The sequence below is a fragment of the Grammomys surdaster genome, unplaced genomic scaffold (assembly GCF_004785775.1).
Source record: "Grammomys surdaster isolate TR1022 unplaced genomic scaffold, NIH_TR_1.0 166, whole genome shotgun sequence".
Lineage (NCBI taxonomy): Eukaryota > Metazoa > Chordata > Mammalia > Rodentia > Muridae > Grammomys > Grammomys surdaster.
In genome coordinates, this window is record NW_021604614.1 from 7,688,629 (window position 1) to 7,715,188 (window position 26,560).

Below are 26,560 nucleotides of genomic sequence, written 5' to 3' on the forward strand. Positions count from 1 at the left end.
TATGCATTATATACATATGACAGATTTAATTAACAGAAAAAGAAATACGTTAAAAACTGAACCCATTCCTACTTGTGACCTGTACCTCACTCCCCAAAACCAAGGGCCATGCATCAGCAAGACCCCCTGTGGACTGCACACAGACACTCGCCTCCCACTGTGGGGTGGCTCTGGGTTCCATGTTCCCTGGGAAAAGGTGAGGTTCTATTTCTTCACTTAATGATTCCTAAAATTTGAAAAAACAACCCTACTTACGGGGTTACTACAGGGTTATGGCTGATTGCTTCTGGGACGTCACCTGTCACTCCCAGGGGCACAACAAAACCACTCTGGGTCCTTTCCGAAGCACTATGGTTCTCTGTGAGAAGGCTTTTACTTGAAGGGCATATATCCCTTGCTCAGCAGAGCACTTTAGCTGAATTAAACAGACCGAACAAAGAAACACATCCAAGAAAAACACTTACCACTGGCAATGGCCCAGACAGTGGATAGCCCAAATCGGCTCAGGCAAGTGAAGGGGGCAAGACCCTTGGGGCTCCATGGCTTCTATCAGCATCAGCCACCTACCTAGCTCTCTGACAGAGCAGGCACAATCCTACAGAAGCATCCAGAAGTGGGGAAATGACCCAGGGGCTATCACCCAGATCTAATAGAACATAGCCACGGCATTATCCACGGGGAAATGACCATTGGGTGGGCAGCACCAACCTCCAGCCTCCTGCATGATACGGCAGGGTGCCGACGGTATGATATAGCCTGTGTCCTGGATCAACCTCGGGGCAGGTGTCTCAGAGCCCTACCCAGCTGCATAAAGCAATTCTGCCCTACCCCCACCACTTAGACATCAGAGAGCTTCCTGTCCAGACACACAAGTGGAAATGAGGGAAAAGATGTCAGTATGGCCAAGAAGTGAAGAACAAGCCTGGAAACTTCCAAGGACACAAGCTAACGGTACCTCCTAGCTACAGCTGCCACGGGGGGGGGGGGGTAGGCGGGGAGAGGATGTCTTGATAGAGCCCTGGCAGATGATAATGGTGATTTTCATTGAGAAGATGGGGACATGTGCTCTCTAAGAGCCACCAGTGGGCAGCAAGCCCATTGTTCTGGCTGGGACATGCCAAATCCCCGGCTTCCTGCACACAATTCTGGAACCTCGTGTCTCCAAGCCATTTCCTGGCACCCTGTAAATGGAACACTTTTGCTCAATTCCACAGGGACAAAGTCAGCTGAGGTAGAGCAGAGGCTATCTCCTTGACCACCCAGGGTGACACTCAGGAGCTCCAAGCAATCACCCTATTATTCAGACTGAGGGCCTGGGTCTGTGCCTGGTAACAGCCTCCACCTCACCTCCAGATTCCAATCGCAGACCTTGCTGTAGGTGCCTCTGGGACACCCCCACTAATGCTACCACAGGATGACCAGTTGCGCCAGGTGGCTTGATTCTTGGACCTGCTCCCACCCAAGCAAGGAAATCCCTATGAGGTTGGTCCTTGGATCAACATCTCTATTCTATCCCTGCAGCCATCTTAAACACCCTTCTGTCACAGCTAGGCAAACAGCACCCAGTTGTCATGCTGGTACCGGATAGCCAGAGACTCTCGCAGCCTTGTAACTGCCCTCACTGGAGGACCGCTTCTGATCAAATGGTCATTTGGTATAGGCTCCGTACAGAGCATAACACTATACTACGAGCACATTGTTCTGCTAAAACCAGAGGGAAGCAGGCATTCGGGAAGACTAGTTTATCAACATGAGGCAAACATGGGCACTGTACATCTCCTGAAGGAAGAGAGATGGGGGCCAGAGGTGGAGGGTTGGGGAGGGACAAGGAGCTCAGAGGAAGTGTAAGGTCACATCTGGTGTCTGGACCACCATGACCTACTCCCTCTGGGAAGCCATCCACAGCCTGAGTCCTGTTGCTGGTGTTTGCTGTGGCCATCCCACAGCCCTGTGCTTAAATAGCACCAAAAGCCCCACCCAATGAGGGAAACTGAGGAGATAGACCAAGGATTTGACCACTGACAATAGATCTAACTAAGGTGCCATAGCTCCCCTTGGTAAGATCCTGGGTTCCCTCCTCAACCCTCACTTGTCCCTTATGGCTGGTCTGTCGTCTTCTTCCCTTTCTTCTCCCTTCTTCTCCATCTTTCACCCTGAGCATGAGGAAGAGCCAGACCTGTTGTAACCCTGACACCTGAGACTGCTGCAGTGGAAGACACAGAGAGGGCCGGCCCTGCCCTCAAACAAGGAACAGTTTCTCAACAGACACGTCTTTTAGCGGAACTATAAAAAGCAACAGTCTCAGCAACCTATGATCATGTGGGACAAACTGCAGATCTGAGTGTTGGCCGAGACGGAGTCTAGCGGGACCCCGCCCTGTGCATCTGAGGAACCTCAAGGCACAGCCAGGCCTGCTTAACGCCAGCCCATCCAACTCTCCTCAGAGGCCAGGTGTTCTTATCAGAGAGGTGGGCAGTCCTTCTCCACATCTGCAGCCTGAGTGTCTAGGACTCACAGAGAGAACAACCAGCATGCCCACCAGCTACAGAATGGGCTGGGCAGACATGAATTCTGGGAGAGAGGAAGGAGGACTCAGGACTGCCAGCCACTACCCCTTCAGAGATACTGCTCCTCACTGAGCCCACATCCTTCCGCAGGAACCCACACCAAATAAGCAGGCTTTGTAGGTAACAGGTCAATGTCTGTCCTCTCGTGACCCAAACTAAGCGCCTTTGCTGACATGTGATCTCACCCCAGCTGGATACACGACCCATTATGTAGGAGGCCCAGGGACCTTATTCAGCAAAGCTGCAGGGAGGCCCGTGGAAGCCTAATCATCAGTCCCATCATGCTCTGCTTCCTTAAAAAAAAAAAAAAACTGGTCCCAGGGTCAAGCCCATGTAAGTTTCCGTTCTTGTTAAACAAACAAGCCAACCCTATCTGGAGGAGGGCAGACAGCACTCAGAGCTTATCTATATAACCCTCAAAGGCCATACAAACACTTCCGCACTGAATAAAGTTCCCAGCTCATTCTCCTGCCTGTCCCAGCAGCCCTTTATGCTCACTTTGTCCTGAGTGCACCCCTAGGTCCACGGAACAGCAGTGTCCTCCTGTAGGATGGAGCTAGTGTGACCAAAGCTCCACACGTAGCTGACCTTAGCCACTCAGCGTCAAAGCCCAGCCCTCGGGGCAAGCTTCTTTCTCTCCCTCGGGGTGATAGAGGCCAGCAGACCGTCATCTCTGCAGTGTGCAAGGCAGAAGGATGCTCTCACTATACACAGAAACTTACCACATACGGCTGGGCAGTGGGTGCATGGTCAGAGGCAGTGCCATTGCCCACATGCTGCTGGCAAGCGGATTTCCACTTTCCTCAGGGGTTTAAAGCCTGGCTTCGACTCCCAGTTCTGAATTTCTTGACCAAGACGGAGTCTCAGCAAACTTTATCTCTCATCTCCCAAGTGGCTCGCACAGCCCTCCCTATGCTCCTGGTGGGGCTGCAGGAGGGGACCATGGGTCTACATGGCAACATTTTGTTAAAAATACAGAATTAACTTTGAAGGGGCTCTCAGTGTTCCTGGGACACCAAGGATGCATACCACCTTGTCTCCGTACCTAGAGCGTCCTTCCCTGCCCCTCATTCTCCTTTTGCCCCTCCAGGACAGCTGAGGCTCCAACTGAGAGAATAGCCCTGAATAAGAGGGTTCCTTATACAGATGGGGTCTGGGCAGTAGAGAAGGGGAGGCCATGCTCTGGTCAGATACTCAGGGGAATAGAGGATTGAACCCAGTGTCTGACTTCCCGGGTGAGGCTGTGTATGAATCAACATAGCTTCAGCTGTCGCCAGTGGAATGGATTGAGGCTCTGGCCCCTTGAAATTCTGGCTTGAAGAGCAGCAGAGCAAAAGGCTTTTCCCAAATATGTACACCAGGGTGACCACTCCAGGTGTGTGGATACACACAACTTGGCTTACATGGAAACCTGAGGAAGACACTAGAAGACATCACAGGGTAGGTGTGCCTGCCAGAACAGATCAGGACAACTGAAAAGTATTTGAATGGCCTTGAGGGTTGGTAGGTCAGCCCTGAGTGCTGTCTGTTCTCTCCTCCTTGGTCCTAAGAGATGCCAACAAGCAGCTCAGATCCCCGCTGCCCCAGACCCAAGCCACTCCCACCACCTACGGGGGACCATATCCCCTGAACCACGAGGCAAAATAAAACCTGCTTCCTCTAAGTTGCTTCTGCCAGGTGTCTGTTCACAGTGATGAAATAAACTGAGTGATAAGAAGGTAGGAATCCTCTCACTGAATACAGCAATACCTTCTGAGCCAGCGGCAGGATCCCCGTGGAACTCAGTGCCTTTCCTGTCTATAACCCCATGACTCTAATTGTCACTGTCCTGTTTGGTGGCCACATGGCCTGTGATTGGGGCAGGATCTACTCCAAACTGGAGAACTGGTCCAGGTGTGTATTTGGGGGATTTGTATAGATTACATCACGACATAGTTGCTGACAGCAGGCTTCCACCAGAATGGTCACCGTGTTGTCTCAGGTCCCCACAAACATCAGAATCATCAGAGCGGAGCCATCTATTCAATGGTCTGAATAACGTACACTGAGCTGAGGGCACATGGGGACTTCTGGCCTGTACTCTACCCTGATCTGATGGAATAATGTACATTCGTCTTACGTGTGACCTAAGAGCCACACATCAAAGTTGTGACTCCAAATCATGTTTTTGTTTGGAAGGGAAGGAGGGAGAGAGGGCTGGCGGAAATGAGGAGAAAGAAGACAGAAAAGAGGGGGCTATGAAGGAGAAATGGGGTGTTACTTAAATAAGGAGGAGGAGGAGAGAGAAAATGAGGAAGGGAAGCCGGAGACAGGGGAGGAAGAAGGGGAAGATAGTATCAGGGTAGCAGAGTTGGGAGGCAGATGCACTGAGCGGCTCCACAAGCCTGTCTTAATGACCCACCTCGCCTACCTACTCTAGACCACAGGGAGAGCACAGCTGAGGGGTTTCAGCCACCTCTGAAGGAGCAAAAGTCTGTGCATCTCCTTATACAAGCACCAACCCGCTGGACATGCAGGGCAAGCAAGCCCTTCAGTAATGTCTCCAGGTAGATATTGGAGACACACACATACACACACACCCTCTCACATCAATGAAATACGTAAATCCTGATTTGTCTGTGGTGTCTCAAAGCTCTAAGCTATGCACAACTGTAATCCCAGTACTCAGAAAGCAGAGGCAGGAGGATTGCTATGAGTTTAAGAATAGCCAGGGCTACGTAGCAAGTATGAGAGTTCAGATCAGCCTGGGTTCTAAAGTGAGACCAAATATCAAAACCAACCAACCAAATAAAGTAATAAGATGGACATCTGCTCACAATTCACTCTTTTAAAACAGAAAGGAAGAGAGGAAGTGGGGGCCTCTGGAGTCCCAGAATCAATCACCAGGCTGGTGTATCCTCCTCACCATCACCGAGAGAGGAGTAACCTGCATCCAGGAAATGTTCCTGCCTGCCAGCTCCAGTTGCCCATCCTTGGGAACTTAATCAGAGAAGATGGGTCTGGCCCTATGGTCTGTGGGCACAGAACATCTTGAGGAATCCACCCTGGCCATTTCCGCAATTTCCCAGTGTTTTTGCATTCTTGCACAGCGTTTTTTGAGTCTTGGAGAGGCAAACAAACACAAATCCCCAGGATTCCTCGCCATGAGGCCACTGCTTGCCCCTGGGTGTCAGACTAAGTAAGCCCCGGGCCTGTGTGTATGAGTGCGCATGCGCTGAGTTGTTTAACCGGCAGCTACTGTTATCTGCACAGTCAGCAATCAGAAGATGGGGCGGGCGGGTAGTCCCTGAGCTGTGAGGTGGAACTCAGACTTGTTTTTTTGTAATCCCACCATCAAGGCCCGCTCACCTGTCATTATCGGATGTATTCTCAACTTAGGAAAGTGGGTCTTCCATCACCTCTGTTTTTCGTTATGGGGTGCGAATGGTAAGGGGTTCACATGTACTGGGCCACTTGGTGACTGACCCTGGACACTGCACCTGCCTCATCTGCTCCAGAAAGCAAATATTCAATTTCAGCCCCTGGCCTTGGCCTCTGTGCTGGAAGAAAGGGAACATGAATGCAGGATAGACCTGTGTCGCCAGCAGCCTTGTTCCTCTCTAGGGGAGAAGAGTGGCCCTGGGCTACCAGATGCAAGAGTAGGCACCCAGAAATGTGACAGATCAGTGATAAACAAGGCTGGGTAGTTGGAGGAATCCCAACATCATGGTTGGCTAAACCTACCCAGCACCCGTGGGTGGCTTTTCATTGTGACAGTGAAGTCAGGTCATCTACAGTGCTAGTCACTGGAACCACTCAGTGACATATCTCTGCATCTGCATGAGTTCTAAAAGCTGGGACAGAAGCCACCGTGTGTGGCACAGGCAAAGTGATAGAGGTGCCATCCCCTTAGTTACAAGACTCAGCTTCCGAACGGCTTGCTGCAGGAGTCTGGCAAAAAGAGAGAGCACCTAGGCAGAGTCACCCTCCACTGATACTAAGACATCTTTAAAACTCAAATGCATGCGGGGCTGGAGAGATGGCTCAGCAGGTAAAGGCGCTTGTTGCTCAGCCTGACAATTTGAGTTCCATCCCCAGGACTCACTTGGTAGAAACAAAGAAACAATGCCCGAAAGTTGTCATCTGCCCTCCACAGGAGAGCCAGGGACACGTGTGACCCCCCCTCCAAACAAATAAAACCAGGATCCGTTTTGCAAAGAAGCCAGATACATAAGGAGCACACCAGATCCTTGACAGCACTCCACTTCCCTCTGCGGTGATTTCTGTGTGAATAAATCTCCCAGAGACCAGTTTGCTTTTTCGGAGACAGTGAAAATAATTAGCCAAGGAAACAGATCTCGGCTACATTGTAATTCCCGCCACGTAACCCTCTGTGTGCATTAAACATCTGTGAAGCTAGACCCAGACCTAGGGAAGTGGGCGGATTTTTCTCCTTTTTGTTTTGATCCCCATTAGCATTGTTATAATATAGCTTCTCTGGGACTTAACAATAGCTCTGTCTCAGCCTCTGCCTCCTTCAGTTTCTCCATTGTCCAGTCTTCGAACAAGTAAGTGAGCATCCTCTGCGGGGCTGGTGACTGCCCCTGAGCCATCATCTACGAACAGCAAAGAGACTTTTGCTTGGTGAGGAAGCAGCGGGGGCTTTAGCCTAGGCGGAGTGTGGAGAAACAGAGTTCAGCTTGAGCCCAAAGGCAGAGACCAGAGCTGCTACGTTTTTCAGCTCAGTGCTGTGAGTCTTGCAGGCTGAGTGAACTACAAGCCTTGAGCCTGATAACCCCAGCTGACTAGATATCAGGAATAGGGTGTTTCCTCTGCAGTAGCTGCTCCTACTGTGTGCCACATGCCACACCTGGCATGACACACACATATAAATGTACAGATCGGGCCTCACGGGACTGTCATTGTCCACACTCACGGAGGACATCGGTGCCCTGACGGAGGGCTATGGAAGGCAAACCTTACTAGCTCCATGGGGGTGGTGAGAATCAACGGAACCGGGACACTTGGAGAGCAGGAAGGACCCTCGGGTGCCAAAGCACCATGGCGGGGGAGGTGTGGTTGGGTATGGGGACTGGATGGGAACTGTCTATACTGTGTGTGGGCCCCGAGAAGGTTTGTCATCACTCCATCTGGGTATTAGGGAAGCTGGGGAGGGTTCACAGCAGATAGAAAAGCAACTGAATCTACCTCTTGCTGAACCTTGTTCTAGCCTGGGAGGGAGGATCACAAGACTGTCGTAGCTTCTCAAGGCCAATGAGGAGGCTCCAGAGCAAACAGGCAAAGAACACCTCCAGGCTTAGTCAAGGTGAGGCCCAGAAGTGGAAACATGGGGGCTCAGGCACTGGTTAAGGTTGTCAAGGCCAGTTAGTGAAGGAAGAGGTTCAGGTAAGAATCACTGTCCTCAGAACTCAGGTGACGTCACCCTAACCAGTTGTGCATCCGTGTGGCTCAGGGTCAGAGAGCTGTGTGTAAAGCCTTCTTTCATTCATTTAGTCAGTCGACAAACACTAGTAGAACCCTAAAGATTGTATTCTTCCTCTTTTTTTCTGTCCTTATCCCCTCCCCCACCCCACCCTCACCTGTCTCTTTTTACCAGAGAAGACAATAACAACACAAAAGCCACACAAATAGGATTGTGTCCACCCCTACGAAGGGAATAAAGGTAGTGGGCATGACAGGATGTGGTTGGGTTGTGTGGTTAGCTCTTGGGAGATGATTGGGCTGTGGGACAGACTCTGGGATGGTGGTAACCATGCAGGGACCTGGAGGAGAAAGAATGGAATCGAAGGTCCTGACTCATGTTGAGAAGAGTCAGAAGGAGACTGTGGTGACTGAAGGCTGGGACTGTAAAGGACACGGGAAAAGGTTTTAAGCAGACAGGTGACTGTTTTAAAGCACTTTGAAGATTTGTTAATTTCTACTTAGTTTTTATATGAATGAGGGGTTTTGCAGTATGTGTGTGGCATGTTTGCAGTGCCTACAGAGGCCAGAAGAGGGCAACAGAGCCCCCTGGAACTCGATGGATGATAAATGCCGTGTGGGTGCTGGGAACTGAACCCTGATCCTCTGCAAGACCAACCCATGTTCTTAATCACTGAGCCATTTCTCCAGGCATGTTTTGAATAGTCCTCTGGGTACTAAGTTACAAGAAGGGGCAACTCTGGAAGAGAGGGCAGCTAGGAGGCTGTGGCTATCTTATCTGGGTGACAGTAGAGGCCAAGGTGAGACTGGAAGATGGCAGACATAGGACTCAGATGCAGATGGAAGTTGGGCCTTTTCCTCTTATGCAGCAGCACTGGCAGAGGGTAGGGTTGCCCCACCTGGAAGGCACAGCAAGCCACACTCACTGATGCCCAGACACACCCTGTACACACACCCGCTTTCCTACCTCACACAGCAACTGTGGAAATGGGCCCAGGGAAGTTGCTGTTGAATGGCTCTGGCTGAACTCTTCCTATTCATAGTCCCAGAGACCACATTGAGTGGCCCGGGGATTCATCTGTCGTCACCTGTCAACTCTGGCTGAAGGGATGTGTGTTCCTTCTGCACCAAAAGCTGCCTGTCCAGATACCCATCAGAGATGAGAAGTCAGTGAGCCCTGACTGACAACGGAAGAACAATCCCACGCTGCACCTCACCACATCCTCCATCTGTATAAAAGTTGGAAGCCAAGTGTACACGAGTCTACCTAGCACATTCTAGGGCACACTCAAGTCACACAAGACAAAAAAAGCAGCCCATGTGGTGATGCCTGCTAATGGCTTACCCACAAGAGGCCCCAGACATCCACTCAGGCAGACATGAACCTTGGAACCTCCGTGTAGCGCTCTGACCCTACAGAGGCTTGGAGACCTATGCTGGTAATGTCTTGGTTCAACATCGGTGATCACTGGGCAGATATGCGTTGCTAAAATAAGAAACTTTGGTGATTTCATGGCCTCTCTGCTGGAGTCAGAGTTGGGGGAAGGTCCCGAGACCTTTCCAGGCTGTGTCCTCAGGCTGTGTGCTCAGTTTGTATTACTACAACTCTTGCGAAAACAAGCAAGGGGCTGTTTTGAGTTCCTAGTTTTCTGCATTCTTCCTCGGCACTAATGGGCAAATACCCATTGCTCTGGGCCTCTCTTGAAGTACCAGATGCCAATAACAAAAAAAAAAAAAAAAATACATGGGGAAGCAAACCTGTTCACCTCATGGCCTGAAATAAAAAAGAGGGAAAGAGAAGGAGAACAGGGTCCCAATATCCCCTTCAGGGACAATGCTCCCAATGACCTAAAGACCCTAGTCCCAGCATGTCCCAGCATCTCCCAACATGCAGGGGAGCAAACCTACATTGGACCTCTGAGAGCAAAAGAGTCACACGATAGCCAGGTGCCGTGTAAAGTCCCTTTTTGCAGACCACAAGCCACCGCAAATGAGAAAGGGTCCTGCCAAGGCACACAGGGCTGCCTTCCCCATAAAAGGTGACATATTGAAGCTGGGTGGGGGGAGGAGGGGGTTACACAAGAACACCAGAGTGAGCTATAAAACCCACCAGCATGTAGAATTTCCAAAGTTGGTGTCAGAACTGACACACACAGGAGACTTGGAAGAACACACACTGCACTGCCTGGGGAGGGGGAAGCTGTGGATTTCTCTGCAAAGTTGCAGCACGGATTCCAAAGCCTGGCTGGCAATGGCGGGTCTGCTTCCACCATGCGGGGGCTTCAGCAGGGCCCTGGGTATCTGTGTCCGGCCTGGCTCGTGTCTGAGTCTGCAGGGGGCTTCTAAGGGCACTCATGTCAGGAGGATCCCCTTTCTGTGAATCACTATTGCCAGAGTCCTAGAACCAAACACTGGGAGACGCTCAGGCTGCTCACAGGCACTCAGTGGCTTTCCACAGGGGTGCCTGGTTGGCTGCCTGGTTCCACACAGGCTGGGCTGGAAGTAGATATTTCAAGGATTGCCCTGCTGTGCAGTTCCCAGAGCTGATCCCTAGAAGGAAGCCAAATGGCTTTTACTCCTTCAGTTATTGGCCAGTGTCCCTCAGTGCCTTGATACACACTAAGGGAAACTCTACACTGGCCTTCTCTATCGGGCATGGGAGTGACACCATGACACTTCTCTGACACTTTGAGTCACCAAGAGAAGAAAGGTTTGAACACACACACACACACACACACACACACAATCTCAGTCACCAAGTAGATAAGGAAGGAAGAAGACTCTGGCAGCCTACGAAGTCCTTTTCTCTGATAAGGACGATGACTGTCTGCCTATGGGGACTGCACCCCAGTCCTGAGAAGGAGGGAGGGGATGTCTCCATACAGCAAAGGCTCTGTGCCAACACCCTTCAACCAAAGGTCACTAAGATGGTCCAAAGTCATCATGCAGTCCTTTCAAGAGGAAGGTAGCAGGGTGGGAACTGAAGAAGAGGGGACACAGAGAGATGGCAGCAGAATGGCTGGTCTATAAATGGTTTAAAGGAAGCATGAAAACTGAGGGTGTCTGTAGAAGCTAGGAAAGCAAGAAAGGAGCTGCCCTCCTGGGCCTCTGACACCTGGAGTTTAGCACAGGGAGACTGTCTTTGCCCTCCAGGCCTCCGGGATTCTCAGATAATAAAGCAATGTTGTTCCGAGCCACTGGGTTTATGTGGATTTGTCACAGCGGTCGTGGGGAGTTGGGATGTCTTTCTGGAGGAAACGGTTGACAGCCTTGACAATATAGAACACTTTAACTTGCATGAGGAAAAAAGTGTCAAAAAAAAAAAAAAACCAACAACCCACAACCATGGTACATTGCAGCAGGCAACGAGCTATCTGTAAGATGAGGAGGGCTCTTAGAAGTCAGTAATGAAGCACACAGCACACCCCCCCCCCCCCCCCAAAAAAAAAAAAAGGAAGAGTGCGTGATCTGAAAGAAAAATGCAGATGGCGGAGCCACTCGGGGAAGGGCGCTCTGAGTTGCCAGCAATCAAAGGAACTCAAACAGAAACAAGCAGATGTAAGTTTTTGCCCATCGGAGTTTAGAGCTAAGTGGGAAGCGGGCTAACGAGCCCCGGTGGTGACGGTGCTGATCTTAGGATGTGTCTGAAGGCACCGTCCGCAGTGAACATCAGTGGTTAGAATGTAGATTCCGCCATCCAAAGCCCAGGCGAAGCGTGAGGGGTTAGCGCAGCTTTAGCATAAAGCCACTGAAGTTAGGGAGGTGCAAACAGCCAGTTTGATGGATGGGAAAGGAAGCAAGCCCAGCAGCCTAAGGCGGAGGTTTATCCTGCCAACAGGTGGAGCCCCTTAATTGGGGACGCGTGTGGGTGAAATCAATCTCAGCCCGGCCTCGTCACACACAGACACAATTAGACAACTGCAGAACCTAATGGAAGCAAGCTCGGAATGCTTCAATCGGCCCTGGAGTTTCTCTGTGACCTCCATCTGACAGATGAGATTTCTTGACCAGGACACCAAAAGGGCACGAAGCTCCAGTCAGGAGCTTGATAAATGGGGCTTGCATGAAAATTTAAAGCCAAGCCACTCATCAACAGACACCCTGAGAGCAAAAAGGCCAGATACAGCAGAAGAAGGAGCTGGCGGTACCGATGCCTCGCATCCAAGAAGGGCCGAGAACTGAAAATCGATAAGGAAACAGAAGGAGTGACTGGATGGGGAGATAGGGTAGATTCTTGCTATATATAAAAGAGTATGAGGATGCCCGATAAACACATAAAGAGGTCACCAGTGTCACGGAGGGAAAAAAATATAAATGGAAACCAGAACAAAGCAACACAAGCCCCATGGGTGGCCAGCCTGGAGAAGACTGACAATCCCCAACATGACTGACAGGTTCACATGCTTGCAGGGATGTGGGATGGTTAGGGAAAAGGAATCAGTCACTGGTGCTGTTTATCAATGACATACACAGACACATCTGTCCCAGGACCAGTGACTACACTCCCAGGCTCACGACCCACAGCAATGAACACAGGCCAGGTAGGTCTGGAATGTTCTAGTGTGTTCCCTGCACAGCCCACACTGGGATGGTGCTGTGTGTGAGACTCAGACACTGGCTGTGTTCTGCCACTTGGCTTGGGGTGATCTCATGGGCTTGTCTACTCTGTGGGGAATGTGGCACTCACACGGAGAGGTGGCTTTCTGGGAGGGTGTTCCCTGCCCTGACACATGCTCTTCAGACAGGAGTGAGGGAGTTTGTTCTGAATTACCCTAACCCCCAGAGCTCCCATCAGGAGCCCAAGCTCACGGGTCTGTTGTCTCCGTCTGAACATGAACATGTGGTTGGCTTAAACATCAGAAGCAAATTAGAAATGACAAAAATCCATGGCCATTTAACCAAGCAATTCTATTTCTAAGATGTTGTCATAGAGAGAGACCTGGACATAGAGTCAGACATAGAGTGAGCACGTGGCAGTTCATTATAGCCGTGTCTGTACGGCTTAAGACTGGGAAAAGCCAGACATAACAGTGGGCAGGGTGTGGGCTCTGACACAGCCATAGAAATGGCCAGAGAGTTTATGGCAATTGGCCTGGACATTCAGACAGATTGGACCAAATACTGGGAAAGATGGAATGGCTGGCCTCACCACATTAACACAAGTCTGTGTATTTGCCCTGATCTCCACAAAGGCCGGTTGGGAGCCCATCAGAGCTCAACATTCACTGTAGATGGATTGTTTTTTAAGTTTTTATTGATGCTCTGTGAGTTTCATACCACGCATCCCAATCCTACTTATCTCCTCTGCTGTCTGCCCTTGCAACCTCCTCACCAAAAGAAAAATTTAAAAATATTAAAGCAAAGCTTAGATAGACAACATGACTCATTGCAATGAACATTTGTAGATTTAAAAAAAAAATAACCACATCACAGCACAGTTTGCAGAGAGGGGCTACCAGGTTCCCCAGAGTACTATAGCAAAGGAAGAAAATGTTCTGTAAACATTACAGGACTTTTCTTCTCATGGAACCAACAAGATGGTTTAGTGGGTAAAGGTACTTGCCCCAAAACCTGTTGACCTAAGTTCAAGACTCACATGATAGAAATAAAAGACCTGACTCCCAAAAGTTGTCCTCTGGCCTCTTTACACATGCCATGACACAGGAATACATACATATACACGAATAAATAAAGTAAATTTAAATCTTAAAAAGACCATTTTCTCATTCACAACAGACCATAGCAAAAGAATTGCTGTAAACCATTGGTTTTGAAATGTTGTCCTTTAAAGGAACAGAAAAGTGACAGTGCTTAAAGATCTAAAGTGGAAAACAACCCAAGCATACCCCAGGCGATCAGAGATAGGATGTCCACACAATCGGATGCTGGATAACGATGGCAACAATGTAGCTCCTACTACTACAACGACAGATGGGGTTGTCAGCTGGGAATCTCCGGTGGCATTCCTGGCAATATCTGGAGATGTATTTGGTTGTCTCAGCTGGGAACTCTGCCCCAGGAGTTCAGTGAACTAAAGCTACAGATGTGGAGGGATGCCTAGAGCTTCTCAACAGTGTCCACAACCTCACGTCTTGACAGCATCTTGCTGAATCAAGAGGCCACAGCTGTTTCTGCAGAGAGGTCAGGTGCTGCAGAAATATCTGCATCCCATGCCTGAGTGTGGTGGGCAGACCTATCTTCCAGCTCCATGGGGACACTAGACTGGAGAACTGTCACATTTCCCACACACTATCATTTCTAGAGTCCTAGAAGGCTGGGTAGATATATGCCACGCTCCGTAAAAAATGGACTCCCAGGAGCGAACTAGCACTCCAAGAGAAGGCTCAGCTTCTGGTACACTTAGAGCGGACCAGGGACTAAAATAGCCAGCCTTCAGGATGGAGTCAAGAATGTTGGTACCAGAGATCTAGCATAGCAGATATCCCTGTCGTCTAATCCATAGATACACCGAGCCTGGGCAGGCAATCTGTCTGCAGAGGGGCAGCTCCAAACACTGGCCTGACCCAGATCCTCCTTGGTTCATTCATCCTCTGTAGCCTGAGCATCAAGGGTGGTGGACAGGACCCCGTACATTCAGAATGATACAGCCTTAGGTCCCAGGGTCTTTTAGCAGATTTCCATAACGTGGACTGGGGGCCTACACTGTACCTACCCCTGGAATTCACCAGATACCTGCTCAGTGTACTATGCAGGAGGAAACCTCAACTGAGAAAATGTCTTCATTCAGGTTGGCCTGAAGACAGGTGTGTATGACATTCTCTCGACTAATGATTGATGTGTGAGGACCAAGGCATTGTGGGTGGCGCCACTGCTGGGCAGGTGGTCCAGGGAGAGAAAAGAAAATTAGCGGAACATGAGTTTAGCCTCAAGCTCAGCAACGCTGATCCTGCATGGCCTCGCTTCAGTTCCTGCCTGGCTTCAGGACACGTACACCAAGTAAACCTTTCTCCCCCAACTTATTTATGGCCGTGGTGTTTATCACAGCAATTAAAAGCAAACCTGCACAGGCACCTATCCTCTCAAGACCCTGGGGAGCCCACACCAACCATTCACTGTGACAAGAAGAGAGAGCCTCTCAGCCTGGATCCCCAATCCTAGCCTGTATGTGCTTTGACACATTGGAAGACAGTGCTGTGACCCCTGTTCTATGTTTTACGGACATGGATGGGGGAGACAAGGGCTGAAGCCTCCTCCATCCCCCAGCTCCTTCTGTTCTTTCCCGCCAGCCCCAGGGAGGATGCCTCAGGAACTGCTTCATGCAGCTGCAGTCAGAGCAACAGACCTCCTGTGCATCCTTGGGAGGATAGCATGAACCTTCAACCAACCAACCAACCAAAAACAGGCAAACAAGCAAGCACACAGATGCATGCATACACACACACACACCAAAGAGAAAAAAAATCGTATGACTATCTTTAATTACCACTCTCTTCTGGTAGGATAAAAATTCCCTCCAGTCCCTCTTTACGGCACAATCTCTCATTCAAGCTCTTTGTTAAAAATAACTCAAGCAACCGACCATTAAGCTGGGAATGTGTCTTTGCCTACCCTTCCTTTCCCCCGCCCCTCTGGTTGGCAAACTGGCACCTTCCCAGAACTTCACAGAAAACAAAAGTAGAGTCTTCCACAAGACGACCAACAGCACTGGGAGGGCGGGACCTGCAATTCCACTGCACTGGAAGGTCATCCCTTCCTCTCAGGCTGGCTCCCCTGGCTGTAGCCTGCAAGCTTCCAGACAAACAGGGAGCTAGAGGATATGGAGGGCAATGCCAGGGAGCCCACCTTTGGCTTCTTTTTTTAAATTACATTTTTATTTGTGTGTGTGTGTGAGCACGCGCGCGCACGTGTGTGCACATGTGCATGCATGTGTCCATATGTGTGTGTGCATGTATGTGTGCCTGTGTATTTGCACATGTGTGTGTGCACCTGTGTGTGCATGTGTGCATGTGCGTGTGCATCTGTAGGTTAGAGGATAACTTGTAGGAGACAGCTCTGTCCTTCTACCATATGAGTCCCCGGCATCAAATTCAGATGGTTCTGGTGGCAGATGCCCCTATCTGCTGAGGTGTCTCAATGACTCTACCACTGCCTTCTTAAGTAGATTCAGCACCTGAGACAGTCCAGTCTTCTCCTGCTGCTGAGAGGGAAGCTATGTACCTTCCCAGAACAGACAGCCCCATTCAGATCAGTCTGCAGTGCTTCACCAGCTCCTTGCAAGCCTTGGTTGTCTGAGGTCCCCCCCCCATAAGCCATTATTTCCTTTCCAACAGAACCAGTCAGTGCACATGCATGATGTGCACGCAGGCAGAAGTCCCAACCTCCTGTTGCCTCCCCATGAACATTCCAGTGAGTGGGGGAGCCCCCTACACCCGCTTCCTGCACCTACATTCCAGTCAGGGTATGCTGGGCAGAGCTCACATCTGGGTGGTGAACTCTGTTTTACTGCTGCCGAGGAGCCTCATCAGACCTTAGTGAGATAATTGGTCTTTAAGACTCTGTGTTAGTCTGTCCTGGACCACTTATAAAATACCGTCTCCAGAAGCCAGTCACACACAAACAGATGACTCCAAGAGAGATGGAAGGGAGCGAGGGCTGGAATCTGTCACTGTCACCCTCCAAGACAACAGCCCTAGAGACTTCTCCTGCCCCCCCTCCCTCCCTCCCTCTCTCCCGCCACACCCCCATGACATGGCCAGGGGGCACCAGAAGGGGAAAGCAAGATGGAAGATTTCTCGGAAGGGAGGGGTCTCTTTGCAGGTAGACGTGAACTCTCCAGAGGACCAGCTGCATAGCAAGCCCAAAATTCTCAGAGGAGGCTGCTTAATACTGGAAGCCCTGTGAACCAGGTTAGGGGATGGGGCCAAGCAGCACAGTGCAGCTGACAAAGCCAGGGTTTCTGGCAACCGCCTAGAGATACTTTCAAGGCAAACAAGGGGGGAAAAAAGCAGGAACCTCCCCCTTTGAAGAGTGTGGAAACAAACTTGTGTCTAACATCTTGGATTTCTCCATTTCCAGCCAGCCTGAGCGTATGCACGCCCACATGTACACACTAACACATGCACACAAACAGGTGTGCACTCCTCGGTGTATGGATGTCATAAAACTCCAGTTCTGAGCCAACTTGTCTGCCCTCTGCCCTCAGTGGCTTTTGTCCTGCCTTCCTGTTCCCCCTTTTCTTGCCTCCAGAGAGTGGTCCCTGACTGTGTTTTTCAATATGCCACCTCCTGGCTTCCTGATATCTACTATCACCCATGCGTTCCCTCTTCATAAACTTCACCGGGAACAGTGAGGTTCCCAAGGCCTCCAGGACCCCCTGCTGTGTGTACTCAGCACCACCTTCAAAAGGCTAGATGCCAGCTATAAGCCTTTGAAAGATGCACAGGAAGATGTTTCGTGCAAGTATGCACACATAGAAACAACAGCTTATCAGATCCCATCTCTGCCGTTCTCCTTTGTGGGTCCAGGGACTGGGAGGAGCAGGCCTGAAGCATGAGTGGGGTCGAAGCTCATCCAAACCCCAGAAATCTCATCCTGAGATGGACAGGAGTAGGATCATTCCCTACCCTGCCATATGCATATCCTAGTCCCTGTCCCCTGTCCCTCAGCACAGCAAGTCAAATAGCCAGTAGCCAGGTTAAACTTCCTGTCTCCTTACAAGGTCATATCCAACAGCTCCTGGAATTTCTCCTCATGCAAATGAGGCATCCCTACCACCTCGCCTTCCCCAGTCAATGATGAATGATGTACACTTACCCAGATAGTCCCCATTCACCCTCCCAAAGGTCTAAATAGCCTTTGTTCCCCCCAATAAATGGAACCAGTTCTCCAAAGCTGTTCCTGGGTGTGTTCGTGGCCTGTACACTCACTACCAACCAAGATCCTGCCTATACCCACCAGAACCTGGTTACATTTCTCTCCCTCCAGTACAGCCCCCGGTGTACAGCGGGCCTGGCTACCCAACTCAGGAGAAGCCGACACAGGATGGTGCTCCCCTACAGTCAGAGCTACATAAAGATGACAGAACCCCCATGTGAATGAATGTATCCGGACAAACAGCTCATTCCTTCAATGCCACCAAAGCAAAGGCGTCACTCTCAGGCTCTGAAACAACGCATGACAGAGCTCGGCTCTGCATCTTGCTTACCATGCTATGCCTGCTAACTGACCCTGGATCAGCTGTCCCTCTACTCCAAACAAAATATTGCCACAAGCCAGGGGCATACCCATAAGGGCTATACTCCCCTAGGAGGGCCACAGACGGCAGGGCAGGGCAAGGAGGGTAGAAGCCTCTTCACTCAATGTCAGCCCATGTCAATTGGCGAGGCTCAGCCATGGGCTTCAAGAACTAAATTGGAAGGAAATGGCCTCTGGAGAGCAAAATGTACTCTTTACTTAGCACTAGGCCCATGGATGGCTCTTGACCTCGCGCCAGTCATGCCGACCATACCGAGAGCCAGCAAGAGAAGCGTCTTTCACTCACCAGTCTGTGTTTGAGATGAGCAGTGATCAGAGGAGAACCAGATAGGTTCTGGGACAGAGTAGGTGGTGGGGACACCTCCAGGGAGATCAGGTGGCTGGCGACAGACAACAGGCAGTCTCTGCAGTTCACAGCCTCAGGAATCCTGGGAAATCAGTGGAAATGGGTTACACATGGGGCAGCTAGACTGAAGCCAGGTGTTCTGAGACTGACACTTGATCCTGTGTCTGGATGTGGCCTCTGCAGCTGAGCGTCTTATTTCTGTCCCTCCGTTCTATCCTCTTGGAAGTGTGACATGACTGGGAGGTGAGATGGGGCAGGACCTTAAAATATACCAGGGAATGTAGAAGAACAGGTCTTTGACCCCAGGCTTGGAATTTCAGCGCATTGCCTGGCTCTGTTATCTCAGGCACCAGCTCGCCCTGTCTGAACCTTATGTTCTCCAATGACACAAGCGTGTGATTAATTCTTGTGTGGTGATGTCCACCGTCACATCGCCTCCTGTCTATCTGTTTCCTCATGAAGGTCCCTCAGTTCTCTCAGGTCACACAGTTGACCACTCTTCCTCCACTCAGCTAGAGGAAACTGAGTCCATGGCTGGGAACAAGCCCTGCCATCTAGAGCTGTACTGGCCAGCACAGCACATTGTCCAACCACATCACAGCTCAGGAATGAGATCAGGATCCAGACCTTTCCACAGAGGAGAAACCAAGAGGGAGTGCTGGGACACAGTCTCTGCTGGATGTCAGCCCTGAAAGACAAGGTCTCCCTGACTTAAAACTGTAAGGAGACTGCCCAACAGAGAAGGAGACCACCCTGGGAAAAGCCTAGAGATGGGACCTGGTAACATCACCTGGACAGTTGGACCATGCTGCCCCTGAAGCCAGATGCTCGCAGGATGCTCAGAGTTTACACTATCCAACAAGTCCCTCATTTGCTTAAAACAATTCCAACCAGATTTCCCTGCCTCACTCCAATCTGCAACAGCCCACCGACATCCCCCTGTCTCTGTTTTGGAGTCCTAAGGTTAAAATGCCAAGGTCAGGAATGGTTCGGTGAGATACCTGCTATGTAGAAGTTACAATTGGGATCTGGTGAGTTTGACCTGGGAATGACCCCTGACCCCTGGGGTGAGTTTAATTATGTACCTGAGCTCCCTAATCTCCTCATACCAACTGTAGAAGAAGGAAATGTGAGGGGTGGGGGGACATCTTCTCAAGGGAGACAATCATAAAGGCAGGCCTGCTGTCTTCCCATTCTATAGATGTGGAAACTGAGGCTCAGAGAACTTAGGGAATACCTCTGAACATAGCTGACCTGTCTGTCCCAGAGCCTGCTGGATCCCACTTGATGGAATTCCCGAATCTTCTCCAAAGGGCTAGAAGCCCAACCTGGCTTGAATGGCAAGACAGCAGGTGCTGGTAGCCAGAGTTTATTAACAAAAAGCCATGCATGTGTGTGGAAGTGTAGTATCTTGGAGGTCAGCCATCCAGGAAACGAGCACATACACCCCCACCCCACTCCCACACCACTGTACCACACTCACTCGGTGCTGGCTGGGGGGATGTTGTTCAGGTAATAGTGCATGGTGTGGTAGAGAAGGCCGACAATCGTGGTCCAGGCTGAGGACAAAGCAGAGAGGATGCTCGTCAACACTCCTGTCATAAGCAAGAGATGTGCAGAACCAGGTACACAGTGAAGCTAAAGGGGTGACTCGGGGTCGAGGCACAAAGGAGGGAGAGCCACAAAACCATGAAATTTACAACAGCACAGAAGCCGTGGCTAGTCCGAATGTGCTCAGCTGGGACAGTGACCTCCTGCCCCGTCTCTTATGCCCACTCCAGACCCAAGACAACATAGAGAGCCTCAGGAAGAGGGAACACTTCATGGGCTGCCAGTTGCCCAGCCGTGAGTGTGTCGCAGTCAGTCTGCAGGAGGGGTATGCTGATACTTAAATGAAGGTCTACAGGCTGTAGCTAACAGCCAGATGGTTACAATGTATCCCTTGCCCCTTGTTACAGCGAGACCCACACACTCAGCGTTTCTTTCTCTCCGCAATTGTGAGAACGCTCAGCCCTCATTGGCTGATTTTGTGAGCTCTCCTGCTGTCAACTTGGGGCTCATTACATGCCCTGCATAGTGATTTGTACACACTTTGCCTTGTAAGTTCTGCAACAATACAATGAAATGGGCATCGTTGTTGGCCTGGCACAGATATGGTCAGAAACCTGCCCAGGGCCACACAGCCATCAGCAGGCTAAACTGGGGTTTTAATCAGAGTTTGGCTTGCTTTCCAGTAAGTGTTGAGAACATGGCTTCCGTCCATTCTTGAAGACTGGGTTATTTCTAATCTGCTCTGCATCGGAGTCTGGGAGATAAGATGCTATGCAAGGTGCTAGATGGTACCTCTCTCCTGAGAACAGGAAATGCTGAGTCTTTGCCAGGAGGAGATTAAAGACATGGGCACATATCCTCCAGCACAAAATATGAGTCCTTGAAGAAAAAAGGGCTGGGTGGCAGGGCTGGGCCTCTGTCCAGGTCCTCTAGGGTGAGGAACCATAATAACCCTCAACCGTGAGTGGATCCAAGAGAGAAGGATCCAGATAGAAGATGTCAGCCAGATATGGCCAGAGCTGCCTGGGCTCCGGTGTGAACCTGTATAACCAAGCACCCTTGGTCACTTGCTCATAATGAGACTTGATTTGAGCTGTCCTGGGATAGTTTCTGGCTCCTCTATACAGACGTACCTATCCATGGCTACCTTGAACAGGAGGAGAGGTGCCACATCTACTCATATTCAACTAACCAGGAGCTGTGCAAATCTGGGGACACACAGTATCCTATGTGGTGGGCCAGACTCACAGCAATGTAGAATTTTCTCAAGTCCCAGCTAGGTCCGAGGTCTACCGTGTGTTGTGGAATGAGGTGGTAAGGCATGCTTTGCCACCAAGCCTTCTCTGGGAGCACCCAACCCCCATGCTTCCACAGAGGGACAGCCACCCAGGACGCAGCACCCGAGGACCTGAAGAACCACATCCACTCACCTTGGCTGTGAAGGGCCTCTCTCGGAATCTCAATGTAGCTGTGCCCATGGGCTGGAAATCTATAGTGGAGGGCACTCAGCGATGGTGGAAGGACCTTGGCCACAGAGAATTCTGAAGGAGAAGAAGACACCGTGAATGGGGTCAGCAGGCTCACCGGCTGTGGGAAACAGACTGAAGACCCTGTGTGTCACCACCCTTCACTTCTTATACCTAACCAGCACCTAGGAGAGAGGAATCACCTCTAGAGAGGGTGACCCAGAACACACATGTGCATGAACACACACATGCACATACACACATGTGCATGTCCACACACATGTGCACACACACATGCACATACACACATGTGCATGTCCACACACGTGTACACCTACACATGTGTATGTCTACACAAACATGAGTTAGGATGGGAATTTCTGCAGAGGCCAAGTCCTCCAGCCACGCCCTAAGGGAACTCCTGGGTGGAGGGACCCCGCCCCTCAGCAGCCCTCTAGTGCCAAGCATCCAGCTTCATGGTAGCAATGATGCCAGACCCCATGGGGGTGAGGGGGCCTGTTGGTTGTCTAAGGTCTGGGGGAACCCCATCAGAAAAGGGACAATGAAACCACATGTGTGGAGGGCGTGGCTTGGCAGACAGGCTGCCCCAAAAGCTGCCTCCGGGGGCAGATGAGCTCCTGAGCCATGGAGGAAGCTGTGTGATGCTGCTGTACTGAAGTATCCTGAGACAGAGATCCAAAACCAAGAACACATGCCTGACTGTGGGACCCCGGGCACATCCTAGGAGAGTCAGGCTGCTTCCTCCGATATCCTATTCTGGCATTCACCCAGACTCGAATTCTGGACTCCTTGACTCCTCCTCCCATGGGCCTCTTCACCCATTCCACATCTCCAAGCAGAGAGCATCCCACTGGATACTCAAGGAATTGGAATTCCCATTCTGTTTAAGCCCGGATGACTGTCTCGAGACGCCCACCCACACACACACTGTCGTGACTGCTTACCCAGTCACGTGTGCATGCCGTGACCCAGCACTTCCAACCTAACTCTAACACAGTTTCCTTCCAAACTGGGATTTTGCACAAGGCACTGGAGCTCAGAAAATGATGCTTTATCTCAGCTGCTGTGTGAGCCTCAGGCAGGGTGAAAGCCGGTGGCCTGCAAATCCAACACTTTTTTCTCCCACAACCCCCCACTGCTTCCCAATCTGATAGTGGCTACCTGCCATGGAGGAAGAGCCTGTGAGGGAGACATGGGGTTCTCTGGACTGAAGGTTAGATGATATGTGGCCCATGACGGTATCGATGGTGTCAACCAGACCCAGCGTCACGGCGTTGTCCTGCAAGCAACACAGACATGAAACTCTGAGGACCACCATCCTCAGCATCACGTGAGATGAACACATAAAGACCTCAGAGCTTCACTTTCCCCCATAATGGCTATCAGAGAGAGAAAATCTCCCAGCTGCCCCACTTCGAAGCCTGGGAGGTAACCATTCACCCGATGAGTTCATGGAGCACAGGACACACAAGTCAAAGCTCACCCCATGTCATAGCGTCAACTCCAGAGTGACCAGAGAACTCAGACACCTGTTCGTAGCTCTGCTATGAAGCCTCTAAGGACCTGGGCAAACCTCAGGTCTGCCTGTGCCTCAGTCTTACAGATAATAGCCCCGAGTTCCCTGAGGCATGAGGACACCAGGGATTCTTTTCCACCCTCAATGAAGTGGCAACCTCTTTAGAGGGTACCAGTCCCTCCAATTCCCTCTGACCTCTTTGACTCTGCATCCAATACTTCTCTTTACCTACTCAGCATCTTTAAGGCAGAAAGGATACCACTGGATTCTGCTCACAGGAAGGCAGGGCCCTCCTAGCTTTACAGACTTCTGCTGCCTGTTGAGGACCTGTATTCATGCCAGGGTTTATGTCCAGCTCGGCTTGACTCTCTTGAACCTCGGATACCACAGCAAGGTAGACATGCTCTCTCAGGCCCTTTGCCCAGTTCTGTCTCGCTCTCCCATCCCTTCCACCCTTTCTTAGACAGTATCTGTTGCTGCTAAGCTCTCGGCAACCTCTCCCAAACACTCCAGGAGGACCCACTGAGGCGGAACCAGACTCGTGGGCCAATTTTAGACATTGTCTCTTAGGCCCGTGGTCTGATTCCAATCAGAACGTCTGTGTCTTTGGCACCCAGTTCTATGAGGAGCAGCAATTCGTGCGCTCCCTTCCCTTCAGTGCTCAGAAGCTTGCCTAAGCTGGGATTGTTTCATAATTATTCATATTTTGCAGCAGATTTGTATATTTTACATTCAAAGAAAGTTCGTTTAAATCAATGAAGAAAATCTGTTGGTCTGAGGCCTCCACTGGCTGCCGTCCCTCTGTTGGCTGTCCCTACTGGCTATCGTCCCCGCGTTTCAGACTGCAGCTTATACACAAAGTCCCTTAGAAACCTATCTCTGGAGGTCTATGCTTCTTGAAAAAGAATGTGTTTCTATGTAAGACTGCCACTTTATCATTCCTGATCCCCTCTCCTTCCCATTTGCCAATGTAATACGGTCTAATTTCACATGAAGCCGTTCAATAAAGGGCTCACGGCCCGGCAAGCCCTCGCGCCGGCTTATTAATTAGGTGAGAATTGGCTGTCTCTTCTGCCTCTGAACCTGGCAGAGAAGCTTTAAATGTTTGAAATGAGGAGGGTTCAGGAGAAGGAGCCCTTGAGAATGTTGGTGCATCAGAGCCCTCCCGGACACTTGGAGCCTTCATACACTCTCTCAGTGCGCTCTTGGAGCCAAGTGTGGCGTGAAATCTCTGAATCACTGAATATTTGAGAGGTGAATACCCGCTATGCTAAGTCACTGTGAGGTGGGGTCTGTTGTTACTGTAGCATGGCCTATAGTTGACAAATATGGTGCTCAGGATAAAGAGTACCTTGGCAAATGTTTTCTTCCCCACCACTTTCCCCTATTTTGTGTGGGTGTATAGTATGCTTGTGAGTTCGTGTTTTGCGTGTGTGGGTATATATGGAAACACGTGCATGCGTATATTTGGGGCCTGAGGTTCATGCTGAGAATCAGCTTAAACCATTCTTCCACCTTGCTCACTGAGGCAGGGTCTCTTAGTCAGATCTGGAGCACACCTATATGGCTAGCCATCTTGCTCTGGGGATCGTCTTCTCAGGTTGGAGTTATGGGGAGGGTGGCATGACCGCCCAGCATTTGTGTGGATTCCTGAGATCTAAAATTCAGTCTGCTTTCTTGTGAGCTCTCTCTCTCTCTTCAATCCCATCTTGGCAAAAGTTCTAGATAAAATTAAGGAAAATCAAGTTCCAGCAGATGTCTGTAGAATGTATGTGCGTGAGCGGGCTGTGGGGTTATACGAGGCTGCTCACAGTCACGCTCTGCCTGAAAGTCCCGAGTGATTCTTATCTTAGATATTTTTATCGCCACAACTATTCATTGACTCTTCTCATGTTTTAAAGAAGCAATATCAATAAGATGGTTGGAAATCAAGGGGAAGGACTCGGCTCTGCTTCTTGAATTTTGAGTGCAGAGGGACAAAAGCCTTTCATTTTCTCTTTAATCATGAAGCACACTTTCGAGCTCGGCCGTCTCGTACTCAATCCGCTGATCTCGAAATGCCAAATATGGCTCTTACTATTCAAGAATGCAGAATAAGGAAAAAAAATACACTGTGTGAAACGACAGGCAAAGGTCAGCCTTCGGGAAGAGCTGCTCCCTCTCCCAGAGCCAGAGACAGTGGCACAGGACTGAGGGTCCCAGGCTTCCCCCACACCCACCCACTGGGGTGCATTTCATGTCCAAAGGAAATGAACTTCAGTGTCTCCAACATCAGGACCGAGAAAGGCTTCATTGTTCTTAGAGACAAGGCTGTGGGGTGCCACTGCAGAAAGACAGCTATGATACAGTACACACACACTAAAGGTCAAAGTATTCTCTTCCTTACCTCTGATACATGGGTCCAGCTGGGCAGTAGAAGCACCTCGCCCACCGTTCTTAAGAAGGTCTAAAGGCAAACAGAACAACACTGCTTAGCATAGACCTCAAGCCTCACGTCTGAATCTATTGGTCTCTTCCTTAATCTTCCCACATCTCTGCAGCTGGCCGTTGGTTTAGTGCACAGTGGCAGGCAATGATGGCTTGTCCTTGTGGTGTGTGTGCATCTGTGTATGTATGCTTACAAGGACACACTTTCACGTTGGTGCACGTGGGTGCTTGTGAAGCCCAAGGCTGATGTCAGTGATCATCCTCAGTTGCTCACCTACCTTATCCATGGAGATCTCTCAACTAATCTCGGAGCTGGCCATTATGGTTGGCTAAATCTCACTAGAAGGCTCCTGTCTCTGCCTTCTGAGGCTGGAATTATAGGCAGGTTTCCATGTCCACCCAACATTATATGGATTCTGGGGACCTGACCTCAGATCTTCAGGGTTGTGGGTCAAATGCTTTCATCACTGAGCTATCTCTCTGGCCTCGGGCTATAGCTTACAGATGCTGACTCATTTGTTTCTTGTGGAAACCTTGTATAGTCAGTGATCAGGATATGGACATCATGAGCGACAGGCCCCAGCATGCCCCATCAAAGAATGAATGAATGAGTGGATGGATGGATGGATGGATGGATGGATGGATGGGTGGATGGATGGATGGATAAATGGATTCATGAGTGAATAGATGGATGGATGGATGGGTGGATGGTTGGATGAATGGATGGATGGATGGATGGATGGATGGATGGATGGATGGATGGATGGATGGGTAGATAATGAATGGATGGATGGGTGGATGGATGGATGGATAGATAGATTCATGAGTGGATAGATGGATGGGTGAGTGAATAATGGATAGATTAGTGGATGGATGGATGGATGGATGGATGGGTGGATAATGAATGGATGAATGGATGGATGGATGAGTAGATAGATGGGTGAGTGGATGAATGGGTGGATGGATGGATGGGTGGATAATGAATGGATGAATGGATGGATGGATGGATGGATGGATGGATGGATGGATG

General features: G+C 50.3%; 1 protein-coding gene across 2 annotated transcripts in view; it reads right to left on the reverse strand.

Moving 5' to 3' along the window:
* Adgrd1 (adhesion G protein-coupled receptor D1) overlaps positions 1-26,560 on the reverse strand; it is a 113,092-nt gene that overhangs the window by 49,486 nt on the left and 37,046 nt on the right. For both annotated transcript variants that reach the window (XM_028766066.1, XM_028766065.1), the window contains 5 exons: positions 25,490-25,549; positions 22,749-22,866; positions 21,531-21,641; positions 20,033-20,108; positions 18,490-18,631 (listed from right to left, as the gene is read on the reverse strand). In XM_028766066.1, the coding sequence (XP_028621899.1) occupies positions 18,490-18,631; positions 20,033-20,108; positions 21,531-21,641; positions 22,749-22,866; positions 25,490-25,549 (507 nt within the window). The remainder of the gene's footprint in view (positions 1-18,489; positions 18,632-20,032; positions 20,109-21,530; positions 21,642-22,748; positions 22,867-25,489; positions 25,550-26,560) is intronic.